Consider the following 12,720-nt stretch of genomic DNA (forward strand, 5'->3'; position numbering starts at 1 on the left):
CTAATTCCTTCACTTCATCCCACTGCCATACACTGAACATGATATTGAGACTTATATAAAAAAACTGGAATTGTTTTCATGAAGATTGCCACAAGGTTACAATGTAAACAATCTAGGTACCTGCAACTGCACAAACTTAAGAAATGTTACAAATGAGAAGATGAGTGGGAGAAGAGAGCTAGGAATCTGATCTTGAGCACACATGAAAAGACACTGGTTTTAAACAGACTGCCAGAAAGGATGCCTGTCCCAAAAATGATCCCTGTGTATTTTTAACTTTCACAGACTTGTAAAATGATTCTTGTATTTCTGTATTCAGTTGACATGCACATCTTAATAGAATTGTTTTGGATATCAATTAATACTTAAGTCTGAATATTGCAACACTTAAGGAGTTGACTGCATGTCTGTTCATGCACATAAAGATAAATTCATCTGTGACAAGTGCAGTAATTTTTTGCATTTCATTTTCTAATGTAAACCGCCTTCTTCCTTGCCCCACTGTTTTTTTGCTCAAGATTTTCCTTGCTAATGCTGCCAGATGAAAAACCAGGCAGTAGATGGTACTTCTCATATTGCTGTGGCCTGTGACTGATCTGTGGGCATAACATCTGCGTGTATTACTCTGGGATTGGATGAAGGTTAAACCCTGTGCAGTGATTGATATTGAGCAGGATAGCCTGGTATCTGATGCTTAAAGGTCAAGTTTAAATAACAAGAAGCTGCTAAATCCAGTATGAGCATTACTGGAAGAAGAAAAGTCTAGTGTTCAGTAAAGGGCTCATCTGTATCTAAATTATTCCTAATGTTCTGTACCTTACTTAATACCTTGTCAGGGATAAGTCTTTAGCACATGTAAGTGCTTTCTGTGCTTGGTATTTGGAGCTTGCTGAAATGAAGCAGAAAATCTCTACAGTAGTGAACAAAGCCATCCAAATTAATGTCGGTCTTTACCAATTAAGAGTGAGGAGGCCATTCTTTAAAAATGCTTTAATTCATCGGGAAGAGGCTCTGTGTTTTCTGGAGGGATGGGGCCCTCTATGAAATTGCTCCTGTAAGTCTTTATGGAGAAAAATCCTTCCATTACCTGAATGAATGAGTTAGAGGAATAGATTAAAATGCTAATCGCAGTCAAGCGAACAAAACAGGAAAGTAAATGCCATGAACAGTGAGTCATTGATTTAAACCTTAGATTTTTTTGTCATCTTGATTGCGAATAGGTGCGATTTTGATTTTTTTTTATTAGTAAAGGGATTCATAAAACAGTTTAGAAACTAGGTGGGATTTAAGATGTTGAAGAGCAAACTGGCTACTATACCAACTGAAAACATAGGTGACTGAACTTTACAAAGACATCCAAGGCTGTGAGGAAGTTTTTCATGCCTTGCCTGAAGACGCAGGGAGTGCTGTCATTTTTTATTAATAATGAAATAGCTTAATTTCAGATAATAAGTCATTCTTCTTAAAAGCATTGAATTAGAATGATGAAAAGCAAGAACAGGCTGACAAAGAAATCAGCCTGCTTCTGAAGTCAAAGTAAGAGCCTTTTAAAGGAAAATGTATTTTCCGAGATAAAAAAAATGACTTGTTTCTAGAACAAAGCCCATGCTGCTGCTGTTGTTGTTGTTGTTGAGGGACAAAAGTTTTTTTTTATTTTATAAAATGGGACTTGCTTCCAAAAAGTGTCATTTTGCAAGGCACTCAGTATGGATGTCTTTAACAGCTTTACTGAAGGATGGCCGTCGGAGAGATGAGTTTCAGTGAACTCATTCCCACTCAGGACGCCTTGTCAGAGTGCTTATAAAACTGCTTTGTGATGTTGGATGGCTGGAACTGTATTTTTAGCATCAGAAAGAGGTTTTTTTTTTCTTTCTCTTAGTATTGCAAAATAAAAATAATCAAGTGGGCCGGTTCTTTCTGAGACAGGGTTGCTTGGTCACCCTCTGGCAATGGTCTTGGTTTGTTCATGAAATGGAAGCCGTTCTGCTGTTGGCAGAAAAGGCGCACCAGACCACGGCCAGTGCAGATCTGCTCACCGGCTGCAAGACTCCGGACCCACCATTCACACCTTTATCGTTGTTTCCTCTTCATCAGTGCCAGGAATAAAGATCACCTTGAGTGTGAAAAGCCACCGAAATCATAGGGTGGCAGTGTTTGGTGCTTCCCCAAGAAGTGATCTGAACAAAGGTGGGGCTCACGTTTTAGGATAAGAGTTCCCTCTGCTCTAACGTCTGTCTGTTTTTGTTTTTTATTTCAGTCTATTGACCCTGGGCAGCAGTTCACCTGGGAGAATTCCAACCTGGAGGTGAACAAACCAAAGAACCGCTATGCAAATGTTATCGCCTACGACCATTCCCGTGTCATCCTGACTTCTGTCGATGGCAAGTACACAGAGTGCTAGCTTACATTAAAGTGATTAGCCGCAATGATTAGGACAGGCCTGGTCATTGACAGTGACAATTATTTTCTAATGTTTAGAACCCAACTTTTCTGAACTTTCCTCTACCGTAAGCTTGCTTCTGTTTTTTCTGATGGACATTGTAAAAAAAAAAAAAGGGTTAAAGAAAATCAAGCCGACATCCAAGGTGTGGGGAAAAAGGAATATTTTTGTTTTTTACTGAAATGTCATTTTAGAAAATCAGCTTTTATTTTGGTGTTATGATAAGCTGAGCAGATTTGTGCACAGAAAAAGCTCCGAGTGTCATGATGTATGTTGTGGGCGTGAACGTTTTCGGCCTTGTAGATGTCTTGGTGAAAATATATTCTTTAGAGACGGTGTTTAAACCAGGGGCATGCTGGTTGGGGAAGAAAAAAGGAAACCCCTACGAATGCAATCTAAACCTGTTGGCACGACATGAGACATGAGCTCGTCAACCCACAGGTGTGCCAGGCAGCGACTACATCAACGCCAACTACATTGATGGGTATCGCAAGCAGAATGCCTACATCGCCACCCAGGGCCCACTGCCCGAGACCCTGAGCGACTTCTGGCGCATGGTGTGGGAGCAGCGGACCAACACCATCATCATGATGACCCGGCTGGAAGAGAAGTCCAGGGTGAGCTGTGACGAGAGACGGCTGGCGGACCTGCGCTCGCTGTGATGTGCGCACAGCGATGCGGCTCGCATGCGGTCACCTGTCAACTGGGTCCGGTCGCACACAATTAAAAGCGGTCTTTGTTAGAAGTAGTGTTAAAAAGCAAAGGGTCTTGGTGGGATTGATGTTGTCCAGTTAGTGATCTAATTTGTGGCACAGGAACCTTAAACTTTAAGATTCAGATGATTAATGGGTTTAATTAATTTTATATATGAATTAGTCAGCTATCGGTTGTAATGAGGGGCTTCCATGCAAAAACATGAAAGGAGAGAGTAACTTGCACGTACAGGTCAGTCCCATGAGCTGTGCGGGAGGACTAATTCACTGAACTGAGGGAGCAGAGAGATCATTGTGTATTGAGCCATTTTCTGTACAGCTTCAGGGCTAAGCTACAGAGATGACCCGAGGAGCAATGTGCTTTTGGAAATAATGGGTGATAGAGCAAACTGTGAATAACTACTCATGAAAACAAGAGTACATACAATAAAAATGCAGGCCTACACATGTGCAGAGGTCATATCTAGATAATTAAAGCTCCTTACAAACGGGTCATTTATCTAAACAGATGTTGCTGTAAATGTGACTGAGGCTGCACATGCATTGATTTGCCAGCCTATCTGTCACGCCTGTATTTACAGAGCAGCTAACAGGAGAAGGGGAGGGTTGGTTTTCTCCTGGATCTTACCAGCCTCTTTGAGATTCCAGTGGGGTTTATCAGTTAAGTCTTTCCACTGAATAAAACCAATTTCCAGCAGCTGCCACTGTTGCAGGTGATCAGCAGAGATGCCTTCACACGATCTTGTCTATGTATTCTGTCAGACCGCTTTGCTTAGAGCGTTGCAGATAAAACAGCATGAACTGACAACTACAAAGGATTCTGATTCGTTAGGCACAGCAAACAAACCCGCCGACCGACATAAATAACTAGGATAGACATATCTGGCGTGGAGTACAGTTCAATTAGAAAACTGAGATGTATCGATTTCTAATTAAAGACACTGCTCAGCTGCCCACAGTTCAGAGCACAACATAAAATACAATAAGTGAGTACAGGCTGAGTACTGCTACTGTGCCGAGAAGAACTGACTGCCTTGCACTTCTAAGGAGCTGCTGAGATCTGAAGGATTTATGGTTTTTTGATACACCTATTAATGCGATCCTATTAAGTTGCCACACATTCACACCCCGAGCCCCTTTAATTAGCGGAACCTGCTCCAGCTGCCTCCACAAGCTCGGCAGAGAGCGACACACCTTCTGCCCCAGATTCAGCTCTGTGTGACCCCAGCCAGCGTCACTGTGCATTAAGACGTATTGCACCCACCTCCCTGCAGCCACAACCCTGATATGAGCAGTCTCAATCCAACATAAAACCTGCTAGTGAGGAAATAACCTTAAGCTCCTACAGCAACAGTAAAACAGAAAGCACTGCAGTGGGAGCTCCGAGAGAGGGGTGACCATATTGCCGGGTCAAAGCTCCCTATTGTGGCCACCTGGCCCCACACTTCAGACATGGGGACTGTTCACTTCACTGCTTGTTTCGCCCTGTTTTTACCACAAACACTTCAAAAGAAGTGGTTCTGGCTCTATCAGATGTGTTTGTTTTTCAAGGCAACCTATTAGGATTCCTTAAAACGACTGGACTATCGCACGGCAGCTCAGCTCGAGTATAACACTTTAGCCACGGAGACCAGAAAGTTTAAATAAAGTTTCAGTATATAGGAATGTTCCCATCAGTCTGTTCATTTTAAAAGCTTGGGATGCTGGATGGTATCCGAGCTGTCGTCCTGTTTTTTTTAATTAAGTTCACTTTTCCTCTTGACCTGGAGTGCATCTTTGTGTTAAGAGGAACAAATGCCAAAAGGCACAAGCTGCTGTTCTAATCCACTCCCCCAACCCCAAAATAAAACAAAAAAAAACATTATGAAAATCACAAAGAAAGCCGCGGGCCTTGCACCGGGCTTGTGGCTTGTCCTCGGGGTGGAGTTTGTCTAGCGTGACTCCCCCATCTGGGCCGCTCTTGCCCAGCGCCCCCGGCCTGGCTGCGGCTCCGCCAGGCTCCCCTCTCTGCCTGCTGTCCTGCCTGGGCCCGAGAGGAGAGGCACCCGGGCGTGAGCTGCTCAAGCTGTCCGCTCTCATTTGCTCGCCTTCTGAAGCCCTGCGAGCCCTGCCTGCCTCTTAAGGCCCTCCCCGCCTGCCTCTGCCCCCAAATGTGCCCTCCCCGCGTGAAGCAGGGTGAGACTCGGGACTTCGAACCCACAAGATGCCTACAGAGCCATATGCCACCCCCCCGCATGGCTAACCTGTCTTTAGGGGGCTGTGAGAGTCTACTTCCAAAGCAGATGTACTTCAGGCACATTAGCGGTTTATTTGTTAGGAGGCGGTAGCTCTCGAAGTGCCCTTGTTTCGCTGCGGTTAATTAAAAACTTCCAGAGCGTGCAACTTGTTGATAGAGGGGGGCAGAAGCAACCTGGACCTGCAGTAATGTGATGGAGTCTGTTCGCCGTCGGAGCTCTTGACTCCATTGTCTGGTTAGGGTTTGTTTACCTCCATGGTTGAGAAGCATTCTGAAAATCTCGGTCTCTCTCTCTTAAGGTGAAATGTGACCAGTACTGGCCGAGCCGAGGCACCGAGACCTACGGCATGATCCAAGTCACGATGCTGGACACTGTAGAACTGGCTACCTATAGCGTCCGCACTTTTGCTCTCTACAAGGTATGAGATTGTAATTATCTTGATTGTTTTTTTTCCCCCTCTGGGTTGCCTATTAAATCTCAGATTTGAGTGTTTAGACCCATTGGCTCCCTGTTGCTGACTTTTATCCGAGTGGCAGGGGCTCCCGAGTGTTAAGAGAAGCCAGCAGGACTGTGCTGCTGTACCCGGAGATGGGCTGGGATTCGTCATGCCCTGCTAGGGACCCCCCGCGGCTCCCACGCTGTTCGCTATTACTCTAAAAGGCACGCTGACACACATGACTTGGGCGGGGTGAGCAACAGACAGCACACAAGACGAAGCTCCCTCCCATGCGCCTCTGTGTCAACCGTGCCGCAAAGACGAATAGCACCGAGATACGTGGGGGGGGGGGCATTATTTATTTGGCTCTTTGTTTCGGTCGTGTTGTTTTGCTCTCGAGTCATTTATGTGTAAATCCATCTCTGCAGCCACTGGGGCTTTGAGAGTCCCGGGCTCGAGAAGCAGCTGACTCAAGAAAAAGGCACGCTTGAGTGGAAAAATTCATAGCTTCATGAATTCCAAACACAGCACTGGCCATACTGAACGGTTCTTGTAAGTTAAGATGCATTGCCTTTTCCCCTGAGTGAGGAGCTTTTAACCACTTTATGCTAAAGCTGAAAAGTCAACAATCCATGTGGACTGGGCATCCGTGAAGTATGTAGTCATCCTGTCTTAATTCTGCCCTCATAATTGTGTTTGTATTAAACAGTAGGAGAGAAATGATTCTTCGTTCCAGCGATGTTAATTCCAAGGTTTCAGCTGTGCATTCTCGCATAGGAAGGCAATATGTGGTATGCTGAGAGAGACTCTTTATCTGTGTGCCCCCAGAATGGCTCCAGCGAAAAGAGGGAGGTGAGGCAGTTCCAGTTCATGGCCTGGCCAGACCACGGTGTGCCCGAGTACCCCACGCCCATCCTGGCCTTCCTGCGCAGAGTGAAGGCCTGCAACCCTCCCGACGCCGGGCCCATGGTGGTGCACTGCAGGTAGGCCCGCTCCCTGCAGCCTGTCACTGCCCGACAGCCGCGGCAGCTAGCGAGAGGCACAGGCAAGAGGCCCCATCGCATGTTTCTGGGTCTGGGTAAACAAAACAACAGGCTCTGCTCCAGGCATTGCACCACCTATTCACCTGCGTGCCGTGGGCTGAACTGCATGCTTTCACAGCATCCCAGCAACTTTTAGGATGAACCATTGAAAGTGATCGGTGTTGTATACAGCTCTTTCTACAATCAGCCTTCTGTGAAACTGAGCAAGGCTTAATAAACCACTACCGCACTCCCGATATATTTGAGAAATAAGTGCTTTCGTTTAATTTACTCCCCAGTGTGGCTCGCTTTGCAAAATGATCTTTTTAGATCTTATTTCGGCATATCAAAAGAAGACAGCATTAGTCATAAATGTCTTCTGTGTTTTGCGAGAGCCTGTATGCTACTAAGAGGTCAGGCATGCAAAGCCAGACGTTGCAGATGTCAGGACATTGTTCTTTCAGCATAATTAGAAGGTATCGGTGAGATTTGTTGGTGCAAAACAAACATGCTCCCTGTGTTTGTGTTTGAGTTTCTTACATATACAACACTAGTTGCTAAAGAGTTTGCTGACGGGTGGATTTGCGTGGAAGCCAGGCTCTGGAAGGCAGCCCAGATCGAAGGTTGAGGACGCAGGCGATCTCCGGGCTTGCAGGCGATCCGATTCCACTTAACAGCTTGTTGTTGTGCCTCCTCAGCGCGGGGGTTGGGCGGACGGGCTGCTTCATCGTGATTGACGCCATGCTGGAGCGCATGAAGCACGAGAAGTCCGTGGACATCTACGGCCACGTGACCTGCATGCGCTCCCAGAGGAACTACATGGTGCAGACGGAGGACCAGTACATCTTCATCCACGAGGCTCTTCTGGAGGCAGCCACCTGCGGCAACACGGAGGTCCCAGCGCGCAACCTGTACGCCCACATCCAGAAGCTGACCCAGGTCCCTCCGGGGGAGACGGTCACCTCCATGGAACTGGAGTTCAAGGTAACAGCCGCTCTGTGGAGGAGCTTGGAGGGCGACAATCAAAAGAGGGACTTGAGAACATCAGTTATGTTGTTGTTGTTGTTGTTGTTGTTTAATGCCTGTCAGCCCTTGATTCCCCTGTACTCTTCGAGTTTCACAATCAGTTTGGTGTGACTGGAGAGACTTTCTAGTTCCTCGGCTTTCAAGGAACCTTATTTCTTTTACAGTGCAGTTTCATGTGTCGCCCCGACAAAAAAAATGTACAAACCTTTGCAACCTTACTGGACCTCCAGGCTATGCAGGGAGCCTCAACTGATTTCACTGGTCAGACACTGATGCTGCCCTGCGAACACCAGGACAGTGCCGAGCAGCTGTACTCTCCTGGCGCTGGGGTGTCCAGCAGCAGCAGCACCTTGTTCCATCAGACACAGGCTCTGCTGCCAAAGCACAGCACAGCCCCCCGCCATTATCAGGAAAGGGGGCTACTGTAAACACCCGCGGAAAAAAAGATTCCTTTTGGGCTTTCACCAGCTAAAATTATACGGATAGAAATTGTTTAGCAAGGCGGATAATTGTAAATCCAGAGTGGCTATAATGAGGTTTGACACCGGCATGCTCCAGATTTGTTTGAGAAGCATCTGAAACTGACACACTCTCGCGCTGTAAAACAGTTGCCTCAGGACTCGCCAATCAAAGCTGTGAACTTGCCCTTGCTGATAAAAAAGATGAAGAATTTTTTTACTGAGGAATCAGCCACTTCAGAGTACAAAAAAAACTACTTTGACGGTAAAAATACCATTTTGAAACCATTCTTTTATGTCTTATGAGATCAAGAGTTTTTGTAGCCCTGCTGAATTTAGAATTCTGTGCATCTAAAGGTTGTTTCCAGTTAAAGATGACAAACCTTGCTGCTTCGCTTAAAGTTAAGCATGACAGGCTAAGGCTTATGGCAAATCAGTGCCAGATGTCAATAACTGACAGAGCTTTAATGCCGTTAGCATCCCAGTTACAAGGAAACTTGTGACAATTGAAGCATCTTTCAGATTATCTCTTGAGCACAAAGAAGATGTGCAGAAACAGGACTGAGCGACTCATGGAGAAGCAGCCCTTTAAAAATCCCTTGACATTTGCAGCATCGACATCAACCTTTAGGGAAGTAGCTAAGAGTAGGAGTCTCGGGGGTTTTCGGAGATCAACAGGTTGGTGTAAAAAGACCCAAAAAAAGGGCTTGTTTCACCATCTCAACTTGTGTTCCTCCCTCCAACAGAGACTGGCCAACTCCAAAGCACACACCTCCCGGTTCATCAGTGCCAACCTTCCCTGCAACAAGTTCAAAAACCGGCTGGTCAACATCATGCCCTTCGAGTCGACCCGGGTGTGTCTGCAGCCCATCCGAGGGGTGGAGGGCTCCGACTACATCAACGGCAGCTTCATCGATGGGTACAGGTACGGAGCAGGCTGACATAACCACGCGCAGGGCATGTTTTACTGGGGTGACGAAGATCCGAGAGCCTTGCCACTGTCCTGGGCAGTGAGCTGTTTCTAACTGAATTGGACATGTGCACTCTGCTTCCAGAGAGCCGCAGGCAGCACTTACGAATTCGCAGCGTGTTTCGACACCCATCTCTTTCCCTTTTCACCGATCTTTTTATTCTTGTACGTGTGTGGATCTTTTTCTTCTCTTCAAGCGAAGCTAGTTGGATTTCCCCGTGATCTGAGCTGAGGTGTTCAAAGAATAAGTCTGCTTTAAAATTCTGCTTTATAGGATTTATGTAAAATCTGAAAATACCATTTGGGGACAATAAAGTGATTTCCCCATTTTTTTTTTAGTTGCTGTTATTGCTCCCTGAGCTGCAGAGGAGCCTACGAATTTCATTTATCTATTTTTCCAGTCAGACAGATCTCGGCTTGTCTCGCAGTGCCTCGGTGTTTAGAATAAAACCCCTGCAAAGACAGGAGGGGCATTTATTAACTGCATATTGAGTGAAACATACATTTTTATTAGAAATAAAATCAAACCTCCCCTGCTGTGAACTTTGCTGCACAGATAGTCTGTAAACTCTGCAAGTTTCCTGCAAGAGCTGTATCAGTAGTTTGACATGATTACCATTCCTTATCAAATTAAAACCTAACGAAAGCCACCCCAGAGAGGGAACATCCTTTATTAAAGTGTAAATACCATAATTGCAATAATTCCCAACGAGAAGGTATTTTAATGAACTGTTCTATAATTTTGGTTCCTCTTTTTGTCGCTGTATGTATTTTTTTAGTTTAATTTTCTTTCCCTTTGACTGCTAGGCCCCTGAGTACTTTAGCCTGGGGATGTTCTTTGTAATTGCTGTTTTGTAATTAAGGTGCTTGCATGGCAAGTAAATAAAAAATGAGGTCCCGGTGCCCTTGGTAGTGTGAAAAAAATCGACCTGGCTGATTAGTAAGATAGTGCAGTCCTTACTTCTTTGCTGCGCATGTTGCGGATATAATGGAACCTGGTGTTTAATTGCCTGGGGGAAGAAATTCATAAGGGAGCAGCTGAGCAACTGTTGGCAAGAGTAGCTTCACTTCTGAGTTCGGCAATGTATTGAGGCAGATGTTTTCTCTTAAACCCTTCCTTTGGCGGTCTCAGTGCTTTCATGTGCAGTAATTAAGTCAAATAAATAAAGGTAAATTTGTTTCTCTCTGGGATTGCATCTATTCGTCAAAAGGCTTGTCTGCAAGCCCCTGGCTAGATACATAAAACTCGACGGCCACAGAGCATCCAGCTTCCTGCTGTGAAGAATGTCTCTTTGCAGTGGGGAGCGCATTAAAAAATAAAAGTGGTGCTGTCTGAAAACAGCTATCACAAACCATCATGTCCTGGTTACCCATGGCACTCAGTCCCTGTTGTTCCCAGCTGTTGTTGACTGGCCAGAATTGAAGAATGCTTCTTCCTTGGGTTCATCAGCACCTTCTTCAGCAGTCCCTTTATGATGTGCAGTAAAGTGGCCTGAAGCTGACTTTAATCTCCTAGTTGCACATTGTTTTCTTCCCTGCAGCACATTTCATTAGTTTTTCACCAGCAGCTGTATGCAGGAAGACTGGCTGACAGAGGTTGGCTGTGAATCCCACCCTCTGTCAAAGTGTAACAGTGCCCTCTGCTGGGGCAGGGTGTGTGCTGCTTTTACTGATGAAATAAGTGCCTGCAGACTCGACGGACCACTGCTGAAACTCAGTCTGTTGGGAAGGAGTTCACAGCCTATGAATTATTTAGCGCCGCTATCAGGGTTCAGGAGTGTCTTATCAAGTTGCCATGGAACAGACTATGTTCAGTACTCGAGGACTCTGAGACACGTAGGGATATGTCTGATTTAAAAAAAAAATACGTAAATGATATTTGAATGAAGTATTTGCAGTGATCATGACTATAGCCCCAGCGGGTCTGCATGGTAGACCTGTAGTTGGCTGCTGTAAAAATACTCATCCAGCCCCTCACGGCCTCTCGACTGTGACCCGCAGGCAGCAGAAGGCCTACATTGCCACCCAGGGACCCCTGGCAGAGACGACTGAGGACTTCTGGAGAATGCTGTGGGAGCACAACTCCACCATTGTGGTGATGCTGACGAAGCTGAGAGAAATGGGACGGGTAAGTGCGACTGGACACCCGGTCCCCTTGACTGGCCACGGGTTTGGGCACGCCCCTCTCCCTCCTGCAGTGCTGCATTGCGGGGAGAGCGTTAACGCGATATCTGGAGTGCCGCCGGTGAACAGTGAACATGAACCCTGCCGTCTGACAGCTGTGGACCGACGCCACTTGAGCCGCAGGGCGTGGGTTTTCTCATGGCGAGTGTCAACCTTTCGCTGACGCTGAGCCGCTTTGCAAAGTCAACGTGTGCAGCATGTGCTTCACCCTTGTTCTGCTTCGGCTCACAGGCATTTGGAATGTCTCTCTATCAGCAGGAAATGAGATATTTCCTGCCACACTTCTAGCAGATAATTAGTTAGTACGTTAGGCAATCTGAGCTACCACTCCAGTGCTTGTAATTTTTTGTTTTTTATCTTCTGTATCTTATTAGGAGAAGTGCCATCAGTACTGGCCTGCAGAGCGCTCAGCCCGGTACCAGTACTTTGTGGTGGACCCCATGGCCGAATACAACATGCCCCAGTACATTCTGAGGGAGTTCAAGGTCACCGATGCCAGGGTAAGGCATTCTCGCTGCACATGGGGACATGGAGATTACAAACAAGAGGAGGCCATTAGGCCCATCTGGTTGTTTGGTAGTAGCTTATCGATCCAGGGAGCTCCTGTAGCCGTTTCCTGAAAAAAGCCAGGATATCGGATTCAGGAGCCTGGCTGGGTGTCTTGTTCAAGACTCCCAGAGGCCTCTGGGTAAAGATCACATCTAATCCAGTGCTACCACTTGGTCAGGTAAACAAACGTAACGGTGCAACGGCAGATTTATGCCTATAAAAGACTTACAAGGGTTTTGTACCTTTTCAGACATTTGCTACTTGTTTTTGAGATTGCAAATCAAATTAAATTTTTTCCCCCCGTAACTGCTAGATGGGCCATCTTAAATTGCTAAACTGTCATGGTATCCAGGTTTTCAATTGCATCTCAGGCACGCTTGGGGAAACTGCCTGCCGATATTACGTCCTCTATAGTAAAAATAGGTTTTCCTCCTGATGAGCTTTCATGCACAGGCTCAACAGCCAGGTACATTGTTAGCATGCCATATGGAGGGGACCTTGCAGGCACATTCAACAAAGGCAAGCACTGCTCCCATGGGTGGGCAGCAGCAGCCTCCTGCTGTGCCTGCGGCGATGAGGAGGTAGAGCCGCCTCCGCACACACCCGCTCACTCCCCCCCCATCAGGCCCTGCCACCCGCTGCGGTTCACCTGTGCGTGCCTTCCCTCCGGCCCAGGCCCTCCCGG

The 12,720-nt window shown here is 46.5% G+C and overlaps 1 protein-coding gene and 1 long non-coding RNA gene across 14 annotated transcripts in view; one reads left to right on the forward strand and one right to left on the reverse strand.

Moving 5' to 3' along the window:
* ptprfa (protein tyrosine phosphatase receptor type Fa) overlaps positions 1-12,720 on the forward strand; it is a 222,163-nt gene that overhangs the window by 205,242 nt on the left and 4,201 nt on the right. For all 13 annotated transcript variants that reach the window (XM_069193947.1, XM_069193951.1, XM_069193950.1 and 10 more), the window contains 8 exons: positions 2,258-2,381; positions 2,882-3,057; positions 5,689-5,808; positions 6,655-6,809; positions 7,547-7,832; positions 9,079-9,257; positions 11,304-11,430; positions 11,861-11,986. In XM_069193947.1, the coding sequence (XP_069050048.1) occupies positions 2,258-2,381; positions 2,882-3,057; positions 5,689-5,808; positions 6,655-6,809; positions 7,547-7,832; positions 9,079-9,257; positions 11,304-11,430; positions 11,861-11,986 (1,293 nt within the window). The remainder of the gene's footprint in view (positions 1-2,257; positions 2,382-2,881; positions 3,058-5,688; positions 5,809-6,654; positions 6,810-7,546; positions 7,833-9,078; positions 9,258-11,303; positions 11,431-11,860; positions 11,987-12,720) is intronic.
* Positions 7,108-8,201, reverse strand: LOC138241172 (uncharacterized). The gene is made up of 2 exons (XR_011190374.1): positions 8,080-8,201; positions 7,108-7,855 (listed from the first exon to the last, which is right to left on the reverse strand). It is a non-coding gene; the product is annotated as an uncharacterized lncRNA (long non-coding RNA).

Source organism: Lepisosteus oculatus, chromosome 9 (genome assembly GCF_040954835.1).
Source record: "Lepisosteus oculatus isolate fLepOcu1 chromosome 9, fLepOcu1.hap2, whole genome shotgun sequence".
Taxonomy (NCBI): Eukaryota; Metazoa; Chordata; class Actinopteri; order Semionotiformes; family Lepisosteidae; genus Lepisosteus; species Lepisosteus oculatus.